This window comes from Hypanus sabinus, chromosome 12 (assembly GCF_030144855.1).
Source record: "Hypanus sabinus isolate sHypSab1 chromosome 12, sHypSab1.hap1, whole genome shotgun sequence".
In the NCBI taxonomy this organism is placed as follows: domain Eukaryota; kingdom Metazoa; phylum Chordata; class Chondrichthyes; order Myliobatiformes; family Dasyatidae; genus Hypanus; species Hypanus sabinus.
This window is the reverse complement of record NC_082717.1, coordinates 109633602-109657106: the sequence shown is the minus strand read 5'-3', so window position 1 is coordinate 109657106 and position 23505 is coordinate 109633602. Positions and strand designations below refer to the sequence as shown.

Genomic DNA, 23505 nt, shown 5'->3' with positions numbered 1-23505 from the left:
ACCTTTCCTTTCAACCTAACAGAAACATAAAGATTCTGCACCCTCAAAATTTCACCTTTAAATGACCTCCATTTCTCCATTACATCCTTCCCATAAAACAAATTGTCCCAATCCACTCCTAAATCCTTTCACATCTCCTCAAAGTTAGCCTTTCTCCAATCAAAAATCACAACCCTGGGTCCAGTCCTATCCTTCTCCATAATTATATTGAAACTAATGGCACTATGATCACTGGACACGAAGTGCTCCCCAACACATACCTCCGTCACCTGACCTATTTCATTCCCTAACAGAAGATTCAACACTGCCCCTTCTCTAGTTAGTACCTCTATGTATTGCTGCAAAAAACTATCCTGCACACATTTTACAAACTCCAAACCATCCATCCCTTTCACAGTATGGGCTTTACAGTATAAACCAGCCATGACGGAATGGCCAAACAGATTCGAAGGCCTGAATGTTCCAATTCTCTTCCCCAGTATTATGGTCTTAATAAGAGCATTTTTAATTATTTGAATTCTATTTTACAATATATTGCTTGAATTTCTCAGTAATCTTGCCAAGCTACGACATTTAAAAATTAGAATAAAACATCTCAATAATAAGCCTAACATGCATTCCTTCCAACTCCCTCAGATCAGGAGACTCCTCTGAAAGCCAACACTGGATATCCTGTACAAAACAATTATTGTGCTGGACCTCAACCATTATTGCACATTCAGTGATAACAATAAGATTAAGAAAACCACGTGTGGTCATTAGTTTTACAGAGGAACACGGCTGCACTCAAGGCAATAAGCAATCATTATCAATTGGAGGCATGAAATCCAAATTGAAAAAAAATGCAATAATACTGTGCTGTGCTTTAATTAAGTCTTGTACTAATTTACCAACATTTATAGTTTTTATCTGCTCCAATTTTTCACTGCTATTGTGATCCTGGGAAACTAGCCCAGTGGGTCTACCACTCAGAAATTTCTTTGACCTCTGTGATAAATTACAAGAAAATGGACTGGTCTTAATAGGTTTCACACAGCTACTCTCTGAACTCAGTTACATGAAAGTGTTTTTCCTTAGGGAGGCAGAACTAAAACAATTGCACTCTCATGTGGATCTACAAGCAGCAACGATCAGTCTCCAGCTAGACACAGCTCCTCTCCGAGCTACAAAAGGCATATTGAGCTTCAAGATAGGAAAGAAAAGAATGGATGACAAAACATACAAGCCAACAAGGTAACTGGGTAATAAACTAGAAGCAGGGAGCAACTAAGCAACCAAACATATGTAACTGTAGGGCATAAACATGTTGATGTAACATTATAGGCAAGAATAGTGAGAGATACCTTGAATTGTTTTCTAAATCAGGGATCTAAAAAAAGATCCAAAAAACAATAAATAAAAGAGCAAACCAATAGATTTAGTAAAGTGTACAATTCTACCATTTTCAAATTTCTCACACATTAGTTATAATTTGACACAATCATTTATTTCGCATTCTCTTTGGTTTATAACTGATGCACTTTTTAATACCAAATATGAGACTCTGCTTCAATGTATCAGACATTGACAAAGCTAATCTTTGGATTATGAACAGAAAAGCACTGATATTTAAAGATTTTTTTCCAGAGTGATGTTCACATCAGAATCAGATTTAATATCCCTGGCATATGCTGTGAAATTTGTCGTCTTTGCAGTAGCAGTGCAATGCAATACAAAAAATATATAACGCTCGTGGGTTCAATGTTCATTTAGAAATTGGGTGGCAGAGGGCAAGCAACTGTTCCTGAATCATTGAGTGCGTGCCTTCAGGCTTCTATACCTCCTTCCTGATGGGAGCAATGAGAACAAGGCATGACCTGGGTGACGGGGGTCCCTAATGATGGACACAACCTTTGTGTCCATCATCACACAAGTGAATCCCTTGCTCAAAAGTACACAGTAACAGATAGCAGGGATTATTTTATTGAATCCTGATGAAGAGTCACTTTCCACAGACCTGTTGAGTTCCTCCGGGATTTCTTGTGTGTTGCTCTGGATATCCAACATCTGCATAATCTCTTCTGCAATTTTATTCATTTTGGGATCTGGGCATCACCAGCCGTCCCTAAATGGCTTTGTGAAGGTGGTAGTCAGCCATTTCCATGAACCGCTGTAGCTCCTCTGACTAAAGTATTCTCGGTGTCTTTGCATGGAGACGCTGGGATTTAGATCCACTGGCAATATATTTCTAAGTTGTAATTATGTGCAACTTGGAGGAGAACCTACACGTCTTCCATGTTGTCTTTGTTCTTCTTGATGATCGTATTCACAGGTTAGGGAGGAGGGAGCAATGGGTAAGTACTACAGATCATTTGCAGACCACAGCCAAATACACTAGTGGTAGAGCAAATCAATGCTTGATGGATGCCAATCAATGGACAGCTTTGCTCTGAATACAGTTGAGAACTGATAGCACTACACTGATCCAGTAAATTGGAGGAAACTGTTCCTAATTTGTGCCTTGGGTGTTGGGAAGCAAGTCACTGGCCACAGGACAGTCAGTTGCCAACCTGTTCAGATCTCAGCTGGTCCAATTGATTTGCTGACTCCAAAGACATTAACGAATGTGGACTCAAGTCAAGATTAAGTGACCATCTGGCACTTCTGTGCTGTGAGTATCACAGCCACTATGAGCTCCTGCCTTAACGCTGTCCAAGTTGTATTGTGTGCAGGTCTGGGTGCTCCACTTGTAAAGCAGTTTTCAAAAGAACTGAACAAATACAGCAATGGTAATATCAGAGTTCATAGGTTTATGATGCATAATTCACAATTATGTTATAAAGAATACAGCTTTAAAATATCACTTTAAGCTATATATTATATTATTAAACAAACTGGGTTGTTTTTCTTGGAACAGCAAGAGATGCAGATCTAATGCATTGACCTTCAAAAACCTCTGGCTTTCTAAAAATTCTCAACTTCTGACAATAGGAAGAAATTACAAGAACACTTATACAGCTCGATCAATTCAGTTTAGAAACAGAATTAGTCTACAGGCAGATAGCAATCAGTGTATACTAACATGCAGTTGGAAGGAAAAGTGCTCTGATCCCGAAGAGTTCATTTTGAGAATTAAGATGCTGCATGCAACAGTTTAAAGTAGTATTTCAAAATTTTGCTCTCATCTAACAACTGGGTGACTCAGAAGTCTCTTTAAACCCGCACTACACTAGAAAACATATCATCAGCAAGCAAACTAGCACTTATCCAAAATATGGATTAGACCTTACCTGGCATCTCCTTTGCTGAGGTTTGCATTAGCTGGAGTTAGGATGGTCTGATTGCCTTCCACATCCACAACACATTTGGTCTTCAAATCAATCTCTAAAATGAAGAAAAATTATGCATTATTTACTAAAACAGATGTGAGACTGAAATAAATCTCTTTGAGGTCCAAAGGACTCTCAATCTTTGGTAATGGTATTTTAAGGAATCCCCAACATAAAAGGATCTAAAATGTATTCTATAAATGCAGGTGATCACTTTCCTATTATGTGACCACATTTCATTCTATGATCTGCATCTCATTACGTTCTCACATGCACTTTCTACGCTCTTTGGGGTTGCAGTTAGTGTAATGCTTTACAGTACTAGCAATCAAGGTTCAATTTCTGCTGCTGTCTACAAGGAGTTTGTACAATCGCCTGGTGACCACAGGGACCTTCCCGGGGGCTCAGGTTTCCTCTCACATTCCTAACCACATGGTTAGGGTTAGTAAGTTGTGGATATGCTATCTGGGCACTGGAAGCACAGGGACACTTGTGGGTTGCTCCAGCACATCCTTGGACTATGTTGCTTGTTGACATAAACAAAGCATTTCACTGCATGTTTTGATTTTTTAATGTACCTGTGACAAACACAACTAATCTCCACTTTTCTCACTGCAGCATACACTGTGTCCTTATTACTGACTCATATTCCATTCAGCTCATTGAAACTCCCTACCTCATCTCTTCACCTTAACCACATCTTTAGTCTTCATGCTTTTTTGATTTTCCTATTCCTAATTTGCATGCTTTTTGTTCAATTTCTAGTCTTGATGAATTTCTGGGACCTTACGAGATTAGAGGCACACAAGAGGTCTATAACAATCCTTATATTTAAAAATAAAGAATCGCTACCATCCAGGCCATACTCTCTTCTCACTTCTGCCATCAAGCAGAAGGTACAGGACTCTCAGATCCACACCACCAGGTTCAGGAACAGTTAATACCCTACAACCATCAGGCTCCTGAACTGAGAGGGATAATTTCACTCACCTTATTCAACAACCTATGGACTCACTGTCAAGGCTCTACAACTCATGTTCACAGTATTTTGTTTTTATTATTTGCACAATTTGTCTTTTGTTCATCTCTAAATGCCAGCAAGAAAATGAATCTCAAGGTACTGTATAGTAACACATATGTACTTTGCATTGAATTTCATTTGACTTTGAAAGAAAATTCAGTACTCTTGCCAATGCAGCACCAAATTCATCCTGTTAGCAGCGAAGCAAAGCATTCAGCCTCTGCTGGGATCATCCAACAATGATGCAAGAGTTAATACAGGTCCCAAGGCAACATTGGCTATGGAATGAAAAATTGAAAATGGGTTTGCCCTCCTGAACTCCAAGGCCTCTTGCACTTAAGATGAAGATGCACATTTAGATTTCACTGAGGATAGGATCAATGGCATCACTTTCAATTACAAAATCATGAGAATCATAAATAAGGTGAATGCACACAGTCGTTTTCTAAGGGAAACTCATTCAAACACTGGAGGGCATAGATTTAAACTGGGACAGGATAGACTTAAGAGACCTAAAGGAAAAGTTTTTCACATATGGAATAAACTGCAAGTGTTTGAGGCAGATACAATTACACTTCAAAGACATTTGGGCAGATCACTCTGGCTGTCCCTATATTTAAAAATAAAGAATCCTCACCATCCAGGCCCTACAACCATGGGTGACCAGGGAAGTCAAAGACAGTAAAAAAGCAACAGAGGGCATACAATATAGCAAAAATTAGTCAGAAGTTAAGGGGACTCACAGAAGGCAACTAAAAAAGCACTAGGAGAGAAAAGATGAAATATGAATGCAGCCTAACCAATAATATCAGAGGGTACCAAAAGTATTTTCAGATATATAAAGTAAATAAAAGAGAGGCAAGAGTGGATACCCGACCACTAGAAAATGATGCTGAAGAGGTAAATAAAAAATGGGGACAAAGAAATAGCAGACAACCTTAAGTATTTTGCACCAGTCTTCACTATGGAAAACACCAGCTGTATGCCAGAAATTTGAGCATGTTAGGAGACAGGAGTGAGTCTCGTTGCTATTACTTGGGAGAAGGTACTTGGGAAGCTGAAGGGTCTGAAGGTAGATAAGTAACTTGGACCAGATGGACTACACTCCAGGGTTCCAAAGGAGGTGACTGAAGAGATTGTGAAAGCATTAATAATGAACTTTCAAGGATCATTAGATACTGGAATGGTTCCTGAGGACTGGAAAACTGAAAATGTCACTCCAGTCTTTAAGAAGGGAGGGAGGGAGACAGAAGAAAGGAAATCACAGGCCAGTTAGCCTGACATCAGTGGTCAGGAAGGCATTGCAGTCTATCATTAAAGATGAAGTTTAGGGATACCTGAAGGCAGATGATAAAATAGACAAAAGTCAGCATGGTTTTCTCAAGGGGAAATTTTGCCTGACAAATCTGTTGGAATTCATTGAGGAAAATACAGGCAGGATACGCAAAAGAGAGTCAGTGGATTTTGCTTATTTGGATTTTCAGAAGGCCTTTGAGACAGCACTGCACAGGAGGGTACTTAACAACATAAGAGCCCATGGTATTACAAGAAAGGTACTAGGATGGATAAAAGATCGGCTGACTGGCAGAAGGCAAGTGGGAATAAAGGGGCCCTTTCTGGTTGGCTGCTGGTGACAAGTGGCGTGCCACGGGGTTAATGTCTGCACTGCTTCTTTTCACGTTGCATGTCAATAATTTGGATGATAAAATTGATGGCTTTGTTGCCAAGTTTGCAGACAATATAAAGATAGGTGAAAGGGCAGGGAGGCTGCAGAAGGGCACAGACAGATTGAGGGAATGGGCAAAGAAGTGGCGGATCAAATATAATGTAGGGGAGTGCATGGTCATGCACTTTGGCTGAAGGATTAAAGGGGTGGACTATTTTGTAAATGGGGAGCAAGTTCAAAATCAGAGATGCAGAGGGACTTGAGAATCCTTGTGCAGGATTCCCTAAAGGTTAACTTGCAGGCTGAATGGGTGGTAAGGGAAGCAAATGCAATGTTAACATTCATTTAGAATACAAAACCAAGGAAGCAATGCTGAGCAACACACACAAAATGCTGGAGGAACCCAGCTGACCAGGAAGCATCTATGGGAAAGACTAAATGAAGGGTCTTGGCCCACAACATCAACTGTTTACTCTTTCACAGAAATGCTGTCTGGCTTGCTGAGTTCCTAAAGCATTGTGGGTGTGATGCTTTGGATGTCAAGCATATACACATTTTCTCGTGTTTGTGGGGAAGTGACTGGCATTATTTATTTGCCCATATTGGGTATTTGGAAACACTGAAACCACTCTTAAAATTTCTGAACACAGAAGTACAAGTTTTCAGTCCAGGGTGCAACAGTGCCACTATGGAAACCCACAATCCACTGTTTCTAACTAGTTCAACCTAAGTTACCTAAGCTCAGAGCAAGTTTTTCTTGGAAATCTGGAAACATACTCATAGACATATGTAAACATGCATTGGTAATCATCAAATCTGCAGGGGGCATAATTTTAGTGTTGGGAGGAAAGTATAAGGAGAAATGCCAGAGGCAGGTAATTTACTCAAAGTGGTGGGTGCCGGGAGATACAAAGTGGAGAGGAAGATACATTAGGGATATACAAGAGACCAAGGTAGGCACATGGGTGAAAGGGAAACAGAGGGCTATGCAGGAGGGAAGGGTGCAATTAATCTTGAAGTAGGTTAAAGGGTCGGCACAACATCGTGCTGTACTGTTCTATGTAAATCAATGGGTCAATGGCCAATATCATTTAACATGTTCTATGAACCTGAATGAATACACCATGGTTGCCACGGATTTATTAAAACAGTTGTAGACCAAATACAAAAGACCTGCTTGTGATTTCTTTAAAAATTTCCAATAGATTTGTCAAGTAATATTTCCCCTTAAGGAAACAACGCTGACTCTGGCCTATTTAGTCATGCGCCTCCAAGTACCCTGAAACCAACTCCAAAATTTTCCCAACCACCGAGGTCAGGCTCACTGGCCTATAATTTCCTTTCTTCTGTCTCTCTCTCCCTTCTTGGAGTGACATGTCCAAACTTCCAGTCCTCCAGGACCAAGCCAGAATCTAATGACTCTTGAAAGATCATTGCTAATGCCTCTACAATTTCTTCAGCTACCTCTTTTAGAACCCTAGGAGTTAGTCCATCATGTCCAGCTGACTCATCCACCTTCAGACCTTTCAGTTTCCCAAACACCATCTCTGTAGAAATAACAACTGCACTCACTTCTGCCACCTAACACTCTCGAACTTGCGGCATACTACCTCAGTGAAGACTGATGTAAAATACTTAATCAGTTCATCCGTCATTTCCTTGTCCCCTGTTACTATCTCTCCAGCATCATTTTCCAGCAGTCCAAATGTCTATTCTCACCTCTCTTTTACTTTCTATATATCTGAAAATACTTTGGTATCACTTTTGATATTACTGGCCAACTTACCTTCATCTTCATGGTTTTTATAACACTTTTTTTAAAAGTTGCCTTCTGTGGTTTTTAAAAATTTCCCAATCTTCCAACTTCCCACTAATTTTTGCTCTATTGTATGCCCTCTGTTTTGCTTTTATGTTGGTCTTGTCTTCCCTTATCATCCATGGTTGCGTCATCCTTCCTTGAGAATACTTCCTCTTCTTTGGGCTATATCTATACTATGCCTTCCGAACTGCACCCAGAATATCCAACCAATGCTGCTCTGCCATCATCCCTGCTGGTATGCCCTTTCAATCAGTTTGTTGTCAGTTCCTCTCTCATGCCTCTATAATTCCCTTTACTCCACTGTACTACCAATACATCTGACTTTAGCTTCTCTTTCTGATATTGCAGGGTGAATTCTAGGTAGATTCTTTATTGATCCCAAAGGAAACTAGTATCACAATAGCATTACAAGTGCACAGAGATAAACATTAGAAGAGAAGTAAGAAAGAATAAAAATAAGTTACCACTAACAGTCTAACAGGAGAGGGTCATCACTTCCCCGGCTAAAGTTGACTCATTATAGAGCCTAATGACCTCATAAAGCGCTCTTTGGAGCAGCACAGTTGTCTTAGTCTATTACTGAAAGTGCTCCTCTGTTCAGCCAAGGTGGCATGTAGAGGGTGAGAAACACTGTCTGGATTTTCTGTGGGATCCTTTGTTCTACCACAGGCTCCAGTGTGTCCAGTTTGACTCCTACAGAGCCACCATTTCTAATCAGTTTATTGAGCCTGTTGGCACCAAACTTGTTGATGCCATTGCCCCAGTACACCACTGCATAGCAGATTGCACTGGTGACAACAAACTGGTAGAACAAGTGAAGGACAGGTCTGCATACTTCAAATGACCTCAGTCTCCTCAGGAAATAGAGGTGATTCTGGCCCTTGTACACAGTGTCTAGGTTGGTGCTCCACTCAGGTCTGTCATCCAGGTGCAGCCCCAGGTACTTGTCTTACCACATCCACATCCTCACCATCAATAGTGATGGGGAGCAGTATAGGCTTAGTCTTCCTAAAGTTCATCACCATCTTTTTTGTCTTACTGATATTGAGCTGGATGATTCAGCTTGCACCATTCGACAAAGTCCTCCACCAGGACCCTGTATTCATCCTTCCGTCCTCCTTCTATACACCCAACCACTGAGTCATCAGAGAATTTCTGCAGATGACATGACTCAGCGTTGTATCTAAAGGTATACAGGGGTAAACAGAAAGGGAGTCAATATAGCCCTATGTGGGGGTCCCAGTGCTGCTTTTAGCCATGTCCGACACACAACTCTGAAGCCACACATACTGTGGTCTGTCAGTCAGGCAGTCCATTATGCAGGATACAATGGAAGTGCCGATCTGCATTGAATGGAGCTTTACCCCCAGCAATGATAGCTGTATCGAATCGAAGGTACTTGAGAGATCGAAAAACATGATCTCACAGTGCTGTCCTACTTATCCAAATGGGAGTAGGCTCTGTTCAGCACGCAGATGACAACATCATCGACCCCACTGCACTCCTGGTAGGCAAACTGCAGGGGATCCAGGGCTGATCTGACCAGGGGTTGGAGGCAAGCCAGGACCAGCATCTCTCAGAGCTTCATGATGTGCGAGGACAGGGCCACTCGTCGATAGTCATTCAAGAATTCCAGCTGGCCCTTCTTAGGTACTGGGACCACACAGTTGGGACCTTTCCAGACCAAGACTCAGATTGAAAATGTGCTGGAAAAATCCACATAACTACTCAGCACATGATCACATTATGATCACCATTTCCTCACAACCTTAGGCTCCCTAATCAATAATTGGTTCATTACAGAACATCCCAACTAGGATTGCTGATCCCCTTGTGTGCACAACCATAAGCTGCTCCAAAAAGCAATCTCAGAGGCACTCCACAAATTCTCTCTTGGAATCCAGCATTAAGTTGATTTCCGCAGTCTATCTCCATATTGAAAATCTCCATGACTAATGTAACTTTGCTTTTTCTATATCCCACTGCAATTTGTGGCCACATCCTAGCTATTGCTTGGAGGCCTGTAAATAACTCTTATCAGTGACTTCTTACCCTTGCAGGTTTTTCCATTATTTATGTTTGATTGTAGGATTATACATCTTCTGATCTTCTGCCATCTCTTTCTACCTTGATTTCATTTTTTTTTTACCAGCAGTGCCACTCTTTCTCCTCTGTCAACCCATTTTACATTTATGACTGTGAGGCTAAGTACAGCACCAATGCCATATACAAGTTTGCTGATGACACCACTGTCGTAGGCTGAATCAAAGGTGATGATAAATCAGCCTATAGGAGGCAGATTGAGTGGTGCCACAACAACAACCTCTCACTCAATGTCAGCAAGACCAAGGAGTTGATTATTGACTTCATGGGGAGGAAACTGGAGCCAAACATTAATGGAGGATCAAAGGTGGAGAGGGTCAGCAACTTTAAATTCCTCGGTGTTATCATTTTGGGAGACCTGTCCTGGGCACAGCAGGCAAGTGTAATTTCGAAGAAAGCATGACGGTACCTCTACTTCTTAGGAGCTTGCAAAGATTCAGCATTTCTAAAACTTTGAGAAACTTCTATAGTTGTGTGGTGGAGAGTATATTGACCGGTTGCATCACAGCCTGGTATGAAAATACCAATGCCTTTGAAGAGAACAGCCTACAAAATGTCATGGATGTGGCGCAGTCCATCATGGGTAAAGTCCTCTACAACACTGAGCACATCTAAACAGTGCAATGTCATAAGAAAGCAGCACCCCTCATCAGTGACCCCCACCACTCAGATCATACTCTCTTCTTGCTGCTGCCGTCAGGGAGGTGGTACAGGAGCCTCAGGACTTGTGCCACCAGGGTCAGGAACAGTATTACCCCTCAACCATCATATTCTTGAATGAAAGGGGATAACTTCGCTCTTCTTCACTTGCCCCATCACCAAAATGTTCCCACAACCTCAAAAGGACTCATTTTCAAGGACAAATGATGCAACTGGAATTTTTTTGGGTGAGTGGGCAGATACTTGGCAGATGTCATTCAATGTGAATAAATGTGAAGTTATCTACTTTGGAAGCAGGAACAAGAGGGCAGAGTATTGTCTGAATGGTGTAGAGTTAGGTAAGGGAGAAATGCAAAGAGACCTAGGAGTCCTAGTTCACCAGTCAATGAAGGTGAATGAGCAAGTGCAACAGGCAGTGAAGAGGGCAAATGGAATGTTGGCCTTTGTTACAAGGGGTATTGAGTACAAGAGCAAGGATGTCCTTTTGCATTTGTACAGGGCCCTGGTGAGACCACACCTGGAATATTGTGTACAGTTTTGGTCTCCAAGTTTAAGGAAGGACATTCTGGCAATTGAGGAAGTGCAGCGTAGATTCACTAGGTTGATTCCTGGGATGGCAGGGCTGTCTTACGCAGAGAGATTGGAGAGATTGGGCTTGTACACACTGGAATTGAGGAGATTGAGAGGGGATCTGATTGAACCGTTTAAGATAATTAAAGGATTTGATAGGATTGAGGCAGGAAATATGTTCCAGATGTTGGGAGAGTCCAGTACCAGAGGGCATGGATTGAGAATAAGAGGTCAGTTATTTAAAACAGAGTTGAGGAAGAGCTTCTTCTCCCAGAGAGTTGTGGAGGTGTGGAATGCACTGCCTCGGAAGACGGTGGAGGCCAATTCTCTGGATGCTTTCAAGAAGGAGCTAGATAGATATCTGATGGATAGGGGAATCAAGGGATATGGGGACAAGGCAGGGACTGGGTATTGATAGTGAATGATCAGCCATGATCTCAGAATGGCGGTGCAGACTCGAGGGGCCGAATGGTCTACTTCTGCACCTATCGTCTATTGTCTATTGTCTTTAACTCATGTTCCCAATATTTATTGCTAATTTATTTATTAAGAATATTATTTCTTAATTCTTTTTGTATTAGCACGGTTTATTGTCTTTTGCACACTGGTTGTACACTCAGTTGTTGCAGTCTTTCATTGATTCTATTATGGTTGTTGGACTTATTCAGAATGCCTGCAAGAAAACAAATCAGGGTTGTATATGGTGACATACATGTACTTTGATAATAAATTTACTTTGAACTTAACTTTGAGCCTCTCTGCCATTCCATCAATGGGCTGAATGGTCTAATTGTGTTCCTACGTATTATGGTGTCATGTGCTATTTGTAAATGTCACCAGACCAGCAAACAGCACAAAAATAAACTTTTTAAACAAGCAAAATAATGTTAACAATTTCCGATTACACTTACAAAACCCAACTCCAGCAGCCTGAGAATTCTTCCACAGATTATCTCATTCTCCAGTAACAGAACGTATAATGATGGGTTTTGTTCAATATCTGGGGATGAGCATCATGCTGCAAATGGGTAGTAATGTTCAATTATCAAATTTGCCCGTTTGCTAGACAGCACACTGTGTGCGATAAGCTATTAGTAGCGAGACAATTGATCACCAAGTAATTTGCTAAAAAATGTCCTTGGCCAGAGTTTTTCAGATGCAGCATGCAAAACTATCTTTATTTCATGGCCAACAGAACTTAATCCAATTGACACAGGGGGAACACAGAATAGAGAGAGAGAATGTGGCCAAGTATAAAGAATTTTTTTGGTATGTACAGGATATGCTGTAGGTGAATAAACAAACTCAGAGCCCAAGGGCATAAGTATTTGATATATCAACACACTGCAATGATGCAACTGGAATATTTTTGTGCTAATTTCTGCTACTTCTGTAGGCAGTGGCCAATAGTTTAAAACATCTCAGATTTTTACATAGAACAGTACGGCACAGGCACAGCTCCTTCAGTCCACAATCTTGTGGCAAACCAACTACATTAGTAATCAAACTAATTTCTTCCGCCTACACAATATTCATATGCCTCCACTTTCCTCATATTCACATGCCTATCTAAATGTCTCTGAAAAACTCCTAACGTATCTACATCTACACCACCCCGGCAGTGAAGGAAAAAAAGGAGCACGAGAGACAAACAAATTTGGGAGGGGGGGGGGTGGAACAGAAATAGAAATACATATAGAGAGGTGAGGGGGGAAACAAACATAGGAGGATGGATCTGCTGAGGGGGTAAAAATTACATTGAACTATGCTTTACTCATTCAAGTTAAGAATGTATACATTTTTGTTTGTATACAGGTAGCCACAAAGCAAGAAACTTGAAAGAACCCAATTAAAGAAAAAAATAAGACCAACACCCAATGCGCAAGAGAAAGGGGGAAAAAAAACAAATCTTGCAAACAATTAAAGAGAACAACAGCCCAGAGTAGCCTTGCTCAGTAGTTCATCGTATTAACAGGCATTGGGGCAGTCTTCATAGCCTCAGTGCCATGGAGAAGGGAGTGACCATTGCAGAGAGCCAGCAACATCGGCTCTCACCTCTACCCTTGATGGGTAGAATGGATTTCTTCACCCGTAGGCTCTTTGTCCAAATAAAACCAACATTTTACTGGAAATGTTTAACAGCTAACGTAGAAACCATGGAGAGAAAGTAGGTTCTTCTGTCTGCCAGTGTTAATCATTTCTGTTTATCTCTAACCCTAGTAGCTCCAGTTGTTTTTTTTTAATTTCAGATTTGCAGCATCTGTGGTATTTTACTTTGCAGTAAGTTTTCTCCCTCACCCATGCTCTCTCAGAGCTTAACACAATAGCACAGAAAAGGGAGAGGTTAAAAATAAATAAAGTTAACTAAAAGTTACATTGTACATTGTTAAAAGACCCTTTCAACTCAAATTTCATACTCAGCTTTTCATGGACTGGCTCTTGGACCAACGCTGACAGGTTCTTCCCTTCAATCATTCAGTTCTGCAACCAACTAGCACAATTTAATCTACATTATGATTACTTAGAAGCAGGACTTGGAAATTAAAGAACAGTTTACATTCCCAGAAACACACAAGATCCTGTAGGAACTCAGATGATCAGTTGGCACATGTGAAGAGAAATGGACAGTCAACGTTTCAGATTGAGAAAACCATTTCACTCCACAGATACTGCCAAACCACAAGTTCATCCAGCAAATTGTTTATTGTTCCAGATTCTAGCATCTGCACTCTCGTGTCTCTAATTCACATTCCTATTTGGACATTTCAGAAGACACCAATTCCATGCAGAACACAAGTCAGGATCTGAAAAATATTAAAGCAATATACAGGTTCGTGCTGGCCACCTTGGTCCAAACACTGGGTAGCAATCTAGAAACCAAAACAGGTCCTCCACTGTTTACAAATGGCCAATTAAGGTACCGGTTATACATACAACTGAGCATGTGGGAGACCTAAAGCCTTGTGGGAACAATGCTCATGGCTGCATTTCTGACTTGCAAACTGTCCTGGTTACAAACAGTTCAGAAGAGCAGAACACTGCTGTAACCTGGGAAGGACCTGCATAGGTTCCCTTCTTCAATCCAACTGCAGAGAGACCAAGCACTTACCTGCAGTCAACTAATTTGGTGAAAATTAGAAAATGGAATCATGTTCTACAGATCCACATTCCTCAGTTTGTCTCGGTGCTATTCAATTCACTTTATTTTTCAAGAGGAACTTTGTTTATGCGGTGATAAAGACATCACAGATCTTAAGATGCACAACACCACACTACATATAGTTAAAAGACAATATAAAATACTCACAATATATAATACTAAAAATGAATGTAATTTAAAATACAGATAATAAAACTGACTGTCTAAGGTGCTATGCATACTATGTATTCAAAATTGGGTGTTGAGGAGGGAACGGAGGAAGGCACAAAACTGGATAAGTCTGTTCTGGTGTTGATGGGCAGGGACCTGTAGTGGTGTCCAAATGGCTTGAGAGTGTGGTATGTGTGAAGTGTGTGTGTAATGTCCTCTACTATTTGCTGAGCATTCTTTATTGCCTGTCTCATGTGGATGCTGCTGTGACTCTTGTTCCTGGCCAACGATTTTACTACTTATTCTTATTTTACGACAATTCTGTTGAGTCGGCTGAGGTTGATAGTGCCCACTAGTCTGAACCATGCCAGGATGCTGCAGGTTAATATTGATTCAATGAAGCATTTATGTATTATGTTGTTACAAACCAATGTTGCAATCAAAGCCAAGTCTGCCAAACCACATTGGATTGAGCAGAGAAACACAAAAAAAAAAGCAGGAGGAACTTCATGAAGCAGGGTCTCAGCCCAAAATGTCAACTAATTAGTCTTTTCCATAGACGTTACCTGACCTGCTGAGTTCCTCCAGCATTGTGTGTGTTACTCTGGAATTTCTAGCATTAGCAGAATCTGTGTTTTAGATTGTGCAGAATCCCTGGCTAAAAACCAACTTAGTCTGGAATCAAAATGAAGCCATTTCAAAACAGAATGACATCTGCAATTGAAGTTTTGCAACTGGAAGTGAAGCAGCACAGATCCGGATGACATGCATCTAAGAATATGATAGTCAGGAAGATCAAAATGAGACATTAAACACACTCCAAAATCTTTAAAGAAGGAACTGCTGAAGAACGAAAAGCTGAAAAATTGTACATTTTATTCAATAGAGAAATCCAACTTTGACATTGTAAGGCAATCCAGCTAAATTTTGAGTCACGATCAATGTATTTAGTATGTACAAGCAAATCAAGGAGACAATGTTTTTGCTAAAGCAATATTTGTCTTAACAATCAAAACAACTTACTGTCTGCAGTCCAGGACTATGGCAGCTAACAGACGCCTGGATGCTGTCTATCAACTTCAGATCAGCATTTAATACAATCATCCCTCAGAGACTGGTGGGTAAACTGTCCTCATTGGAATTCAACAACCCTCTGTGTAACTGGATCTTGGACTTCTTGATGGAAAGACCCCAGTCAGTCTGAGTTGGCAGCAACATCTCAAGCTCCATCATACCTAACACTTGTGCTCAGCCTGCTGCTGTTCACCCCACTGGCTCACAGCTCCCATTCCAGATCCAGCTCAAACCGCATCACAAGTTCACTGATGATACAACAGTAATGAGTCAGCTTACAGAGGAGGTAGAGAGAATGGTGAAGTGATATGAGAACAACAACCTGAGACTCAATGTGGACTTCAGGAAGACACAGTTTGATCAGCCTCCATTGCGTATCAAAGATAAAGTGAAGAGCACAAAGTTCCTTTATGTACACATAATGGATGATCTAACCTGGACCACAACGCCTCCTAATTAGTCAAGAAGGCACAGCAGCGCCTGAATTTTGAGGATTCCCACCCCCATTCTAACAACTTTCTACAGGAGCATCGTCGAGAGTGTCCTGCCTGGTTGAATCACTGTGTGGTACGGAAGCTGCAGGGTATTGGACCACAAGACCCTACAAAGGAGAGTCAAAAATCTCCTACAGGATCACCTGGGTCTCCCTCACCCGTATTTTGGCATTTATCAAGAGCTTTGTAGAAGGAGGATCCAAAGCATCTTTGAGGATCCCTACCACCCATCTAACAATCTACTTGCCCAACTACCATCAGGAAGGTGGCACAGGAGCATCAGATACAGGGCTGTCAGACTAAGTAACAGCTTCTTCACTCAGGCCATGCAGCTAATGAATAACCCACCACCACTGAGGTCTCATCACTAGGACAGCAAGCTGTTTTCTGTACTGTTTACCTGTGCTATGCACTTCACGCACTTTGAATTGTATTTTATTAACTTATTTATGGTAATATTTAGTTTTGTGCACTGTACGCAATATACAATTTTTGGCTGCACTGTGGTCTGGAGAAATGCTTCTTCGTTTAGTTGTATGTATGTATAGTCAAATGACAATAAACTTGAACTAAGTTTAACAAAAAGGATATAACAAAGATTCTCTAGAACACTATCAGAAATAAGAGGATGAAATTATTACTAGAACGAGGAAATTCATGTAAATAAAAAGAAAAACCATAAATAACAGGTATCTATTTTGAAAGTCAAATATTGATGGCATTTAAACTAACATTCTGTGCTCCACATGATTACCTGCTCAAATTACACTAAACTGGCCTCAGCTATTTTGTATTGCATTCCTCATGTCAATATGCAAATTGTTCTGTTATTAACCAAGCAAATAATGAGCTTCACTTGCCTTGTTGAAACGAGGACAAAGTCCTCACAAGACAACTGAAAGAGAGAAAAGGACATATACGAAGTATTGTACAATGCAAGAATCAAATAACGCAGTCTACTTCCAACTTCACTTACCCAAAACCGTTTGCCATCTCTCTGTGGTGTCCCTCCAAGGCAGAGCTGCTCAGTCTGCTGTGTTTACATGACTGCACTGCTAGATTCAGTTCAAACCCAATCATCAAATTCACTGTTGATGAGACCAACCACTGTGGTGTAATTATCGATGAGAAGACAGTGTACAGAGAGCAGGTAAAGCATCTGGTACAATGGTGAGGGAACAACTCAAGATGGACAAGACCAAGGAGATAACTGTAGACTTTAGGAAGGCACAGGCTCCTCACTCCAGTAGAGAGTTAGGAGCATCAAGGGAGTGCACACAATCCCTCAACACCACCTCTTTGGTATAGAGAGCTCAGCAGCATCTCCATTTCCTCAGAGGATTGAAGCAATTGAGGCCCCCTGCCAGCACCACATTTCATCTAATTTTCAAAAGAGCACCACTGATGTCCTGACCAGTTGCATCACTGTGTGGTGCAGGAATAGTAGGACATCTGACCACAAGTCCCTACAAAGGATGGCGATGACTGCTGAGAGGATCACTGGGATCTGTCTTCCATGCATCGGGAGATATTCATCAAGAGCACTGCATACACAAGGTCCTTAGCATTTATCAATGAACCATTCCATCCATCAGTCTCTTTGACCCTTTACTATAAGGAGGTACTGTGGCACTGGAAAAAGAACAGTTAGGATGAGAAAACAGCTTCTTCCTCCAGTCCATAAGACAAATGAACTCCCTACCGTGACCCAGGACTAATCAAGTATGAAGAGCCAGTAGTGTTATACTGTTTACTTTTTAAACTTGTCTGTAAATGCACTTTATTATTTGTTAATTTATTTGTGGTAATAATACTTTGTGTTATGTGAGAGTTAGATTGACTATATTGTACATGTTAGTCCGTAAGTACGTTCTTTCATTTGGTGTTAGAAGTGTACAGTTGAATGACAATAAACTGAACTTGAACTACACCACCTTCAGAGCAATACACACAAAATGCTGGAGAAACTCAGCATGTCAGGAGGCATCTATGGAAATGAATAAACTACCACTTTCAGCACCTCTTCAATACGGACACACCCCAATCTCTTCATCTCATTCAAGATTCTGCTGTAAATAAAAACACAATCACTGGAAATACTCAGAGATCCATGAACCTTGTACTTGTAAAGGGGATTTCTTCTTTTTCTTTGTTACCGCTTATGTAATCAAAATGGCTTCTTTGTTTTGTTAAAAGTAGGAATGCTTCTTTGTTGCGAGAGAGTGCTGGAAGCTTGTTTGGGTTCAAATTTACTGATAACGAGAATTGTATTCCTTTGTAAACCAATTGGGATTAATGATGTTCTTTCTTCTGAGTCTGTAAGCTATTATTGGCGGGCTTTTGGGGAGATCGGCGCGAGGGGTTGAGAGAGAGAGGACGCGATGCTGTAAACTGGGCGAGGAACGGACCCCAAGCAGGGGTCCAAGGCCAGGAGGTACCCCGAGGAGAGGAGATGAAGCTAGATGTGCTTGGTTGACCACTTCAGATGGTCCTAAGCTGCAGGTCAAGGGGTTCAGAGGGGATCGAATGGTGGCCAGAAGACTTCAGTGATTGAGCTCCAATGGTTGTGCACGAAGTGGTTTGGACTTCGATAAGTTTGGCGCCTTTTCTTTATTTTTTTTCCTTCATATACTCTGTATCATTATTAATCACTTAGTTATAATAACCTTTATAAATTGTACTCATTTAATCACATATGGTGTCCTGTCTGTTCTTTGGCGAGGCGGGGACATCACACAGCATCCACACCAGCTGATTACCCAGTCTGGCGGGGCCGAAGGCTACTCCCCCTAGACAAGAACGAGCTGAGCGAGCCTGAGGCGAACCCAGGGGGTTACATACCGATAGAGCAAACATCATAACACTTACAAGAAAAAGTTTGTGAATCTTTGCAATCACCCTGTTTTCTACATTACTCATAAAATATGATCTTCAGCTAAGTCACAATAATAGATAAACACAATCTGCATAAACTAATAACATAAAAACAATTGTACTACTTCTCGTCAATACTGAGTATACCATTTAAACAATCACAGTCTAGGTTCAAAAAAGGTATGTGAACCTCTGGGATAATGCCTTCTACAAAAGATATTTGGAGTCTGGTGTCCAATCAAGGAGATGAGATTGGAGATGTGGGTTGTAGAGGTGCCCTGCCCTATAAAACAGACACACGAAGTCAGATTACTAATAGAACCTGCTCTTCTAAAGAAAGATCTGCTGATTGAATTGAAGATGGAAACTAATTATTATACGCATCAGGTAAATTTTGGAGTTAGAAGAGAACTTGATAACCTTTCCCATTATAAATGAAAAAACATTAAAAGCTACTAAGTTCAAAAAAAATCTCTCACTTGTTCACTCTCTCCTGCACTCCACTTTTCATTTTTTAAACTCTGTCTGCAGGCACCTTTCTCAGCAACCTAAATCACTTTATCATTGGCCTTTGTGAATAGTAGGGAAAGTCACTGACCTAAACACCAACTCTGCATTGAACAACACAAAATTGATACCAGCCCCTCAGCCCACAATGTCAGTCATGAATTAAATTAATTCTCTTCCAACTCTACGTGACCTACATCCCTCCATTCTTGCACAAGACTGTCATATCTGCTTGCACCACTCCCCGAGTAGCCTGTTCGTCACCTACCACTGGTTATGTAAAAATATTCGTCTCATACATCTCCTTTAAATATTCCACTTGATCCCATAAATACATGACCTCTATGTTTAATGCTTGACATTTCCACCCTGGTAAATGACTCTCTCTACCCCATCTATGCCTCTCATAATAATAAAGTCCAATCAGGCCTTCAACACTCAAGAAAAAAATAACCCAAGCTTGTCCAACCTCTTTCTAACTCATGCTCTCTAATGCAGGAAGCATCCTGGTAAACTAGGGTGCCATGGCAGTGCAGCAGTTAGCTCAGGGCATCTGAGTTCAGAGTTCAATTCCAACACCATCTGCAAGGAGTTATGTTCCTCCCCGTGAAAGCATGGGTTGCCTCCCAGTGCTCCGGTTTCCTCTCAATCCAAAAGATGTACGAGTTAGTAGGTTATTCAATCATCGTAACTTGTCCTGTGATTAGGATCAGGTTAAATAGGAGGGGTTGCCTCTAGCATGGAGGTAATGCATAGCTGTGTAGCTATTGTTGGCTGTGTCATGCCTCAGACAAGATTAAACTGCAACTCAAAGGCCTCACAGAAAGAAATGTAACTGATTCAGTACCATAGTTTTTTCCTTAACAGGAAATTCTCTTCATGTCCTTAATTATGTTTATTCCTCAAACACACACCAAAGCAAACCTAATGGTCACTTATCATGTTATTGCCAGTACGTAATACATACCAGAATTTACTGTGGTTTCACACAAAGCACAGGACAACATAACAGTGAGCAACAGTTTACAAGACAGTAGTGCAAACAGCCTTGAGCAATCAACAGTTAGAACGGTCACATGCACAAACGTCAATAATCAAACTTAAATAAATGTGAATACATAAACAGATTCAATAATTATCAACAGAACACAGAAAGCAGGAAAGACCATCTAATGGATGTGGTCAAGGAACAGTTGGGATATTACATCTGAATGAGTTTTGTTGAGAAGCTGGATAGCCACAGGAAAGAAGCATCAGAGATGACGTAGTCCTGGTGGTGATGGGACTTGTGGCGTCTCCGATGGCAATTTAGTGACTGCTAGGGTGGGTGGAAACAGCAGCAATTTTTCCGACTGCTTTCTTTGCTCTGGTAATGAATCTAGGTCTTTTAATGTCAATAGCTGACGACGACTGATCTTCTCCGCTGAGTGGACCACTTGCTACAGCCTGGACTTGTCGATGGATTAGGTGACAGGAAACCAAAAGGTGATAGAGGTGGTCACAACACTCTCAATGATAGCCGAGTAAAAACTCATCAGGATACGCACTGAGATGTTAAGTTTCCTAAGCTAGTGTTTGTGGTACACCGGCTAAGGGAACCTAATGCTGTTAGTGGTACAGCAGTACACAAGTAGCACACAAAATCAGTGATGACGTTTCAAGAAGGTTTGACTTTAAAGACCCAGTGCGAAATATACTTCTATTGCCTGGCACTGATTTAGCTATTTTCTAATAAAGTATAAAGCCCAACTGAGTTAAATGATCTATACTGTATTCCATATGTACCAAGTATTCTAAAACAGCTTCATTAAATTTAACAATTTAACCAGTTGCAACAACAAAGTATTCCCAGCAGAGGAAAGAAGGCACATGCACAGATATCAACGGCCAGAGTAGATGTTAGCTCCTACATTAGAAAGGATGCTTGACAATTGTGGCAGGGCTTGATTGTTATCACCTCTTATAAAGTAAAATCAAGCAAGAGGCAAGAACAAGGTTTCACTTCCAGGTGGGATCAATGATCTTCTGTGCTTGTTTTGACAGTCAAAACATGGAGGAACCATCACAAACTCCACAGCCCCTGATGGCCTTGTGATTCCAGTCTGAGGCTGACATGCAAGCAGCCTTCAGAAGACTGAACTTATGAAATCATCTGGCCCAGACAGGGAACCTAGCCAAGTACTAAAACCATGTGCTGATCAACTGGCTGGAGTGTTCACTGAAATCTTGTTTCAGCTGACTAAGGTACCCACCTGCTTCAAGCAAGCTTCAATTAAACCAGTGCCGAAGAAGAATGTGGTGACCTGCATCAATGTCTATCATCCAGTAGCACTTGCATTCACTGTGATTAAGTGTTTTGAGAGGTTGGTGATGAAACATATCAACTCCTCTCTGTAAAGCAACTTGGATCGGCTCCAATTTGCCTACTGGCACAACAGATCCAGAGCAGATACCATCTCATTGGCTCTTCACTCAACCCTGCAACATCTGGATATCAAAGATGTATACATCAGGATGCTCTTCATTGAATACAGCTCAGTATTACCATCCCCTCAAAACTAATCAATAAACTTCAAGACCGTGGCATCAATACACGCTTGTGCAACTGAATCCTCGACTTCCTCACTCGCAAACCCCAGTCAGTTCAGATTGGCAACAATATCTTCTCCACAATCTCTATTAGCTTTGGTGCACCATAAGACTGTGTGCTTAGTCTCCTGCCTACTCACATTACAAGTATGATGGTGAGGCTAAGCACAACTCAAATGCCAAGTTTGATGACGACACCAGTGGTGGTGATAAATCTGCATATAGGAGGGAGACTGAAAATATGGCTGCCTGGTGTCACAACAGCAGCCTCTTACTCAATGTCAGCAAGACCAAGGAGCTGATTATTGATTCAGGAGGAGGAAACCAGAGGTCCATAAGCCAGTCTTCATCGGAGGATTAGAGATGGAGAGGGTCAGCAACTTTAAATTCCTTGGTGTTATCATTTCAGAAATCTGTTCTGGGCCCAACATGCAAGTGCAATTATGAAGAAAACATGGCAGTGCCTCTACTTCCTTAGGAGTTTGCAAAGATTCGGCATAACAATTAAAACTTTGACAAACTTCAATAGATGTGTAGTGGAGAGTATATTGACTGGTTGCATCACAGCCTGGTATGGAAGCATCAATGCCCTTGAAAGGAAAACCCTACAAAAGTAGTGGATATAGTCTAGTCCATCATGGGTAAAGCCCATCCCATGACTGAGCCCATATACACGGATCACAAGTAAGCAGCATCCATCATCAGGGACTCCCACCACCGAGGACATGTTCTCTTCTCACTGCTGCCAACAGGAAGGTGGTAAGGAAGCTCAGGACTCACTACCAGGTTTAGGAACAGTTATTATCCCTCAACCATCAGTATCTTGAACCAAAGGGGATAACTTCACTCAATTTCACTTGCCTCATCACTGAGATGTTCCCACAACCTATGGACTTACTTTCAAGGACTCTTCAACTCATGTGTTCAATATTTATGGCTTATTTATTTTGTTGTCTTTGGCACAATGGTTGAATAACCATGTTGGTGTGGTCTTTCATTGATTCTGTTGTGGTTATTATTCTACAGATTTATTAAGTACACCCGCAAGACAATAAATCTCAGGGTTGCATATAGTGACATACATGTTCTTCAATAATAAACTTACTTTGAACTTTGAACAGATGGGGCAGAATGACAGGAAAAAAAAAAGAGGATAACCACACTGAACATTAAAAACTTCCCTGGCTATGAAGAGCAAAAGTAAAAACAGAAACTGCTCCACCAACTTTTGAGATTGCTGGAGAGGTTCCAGAGAAGGTTCACAAGAAAAATCACAGAAACAAAAGGGTTAATGTATAAGGAGCATTTGATTGCACTGGGCCTGTACTCATTCACTGGTGTTCAGAAAAAGGTGGGGGGGGGGGGGATTCAGAATCAGAATTAATATCACCGGTATGCTGCATGTCATGAAATTTGTTGCTTTGCGGCAGCACTACATAATAAAAGCTATAAATTACAATATATACACATACACACAAATATAAAAAGCACTATTTTAAATAGCATCATT

At 41.1% G+C, this 23505-nt stretch overlaps 1 protein-coding gene across 2 annotated transcripts in view; it reads right to left on the bottom strand.

Annotated features, from left to right (window-relative positions):
- LOC132403284 (kinesin-like protein KIF13B) overlaps nucleotides 1-23505 on the bottom strand; it is a 249855-nt gene that overhangs the window by 193198 nt on the left and 33152 nt on the right. For both annotated transcript variants that reach the window (XM_059986723.1, XM_059986722.1), the window contains exon 2: nucleotides 3270-3363. In XM_059986723.1, coding sequence (XP_059842706.1) covers nucleotides 3270-3363 — 94 coding nt within the window. The remainder of the gene's footprint in view (nucleotides 1-3269; nucleotides 3364-23505) is intronic.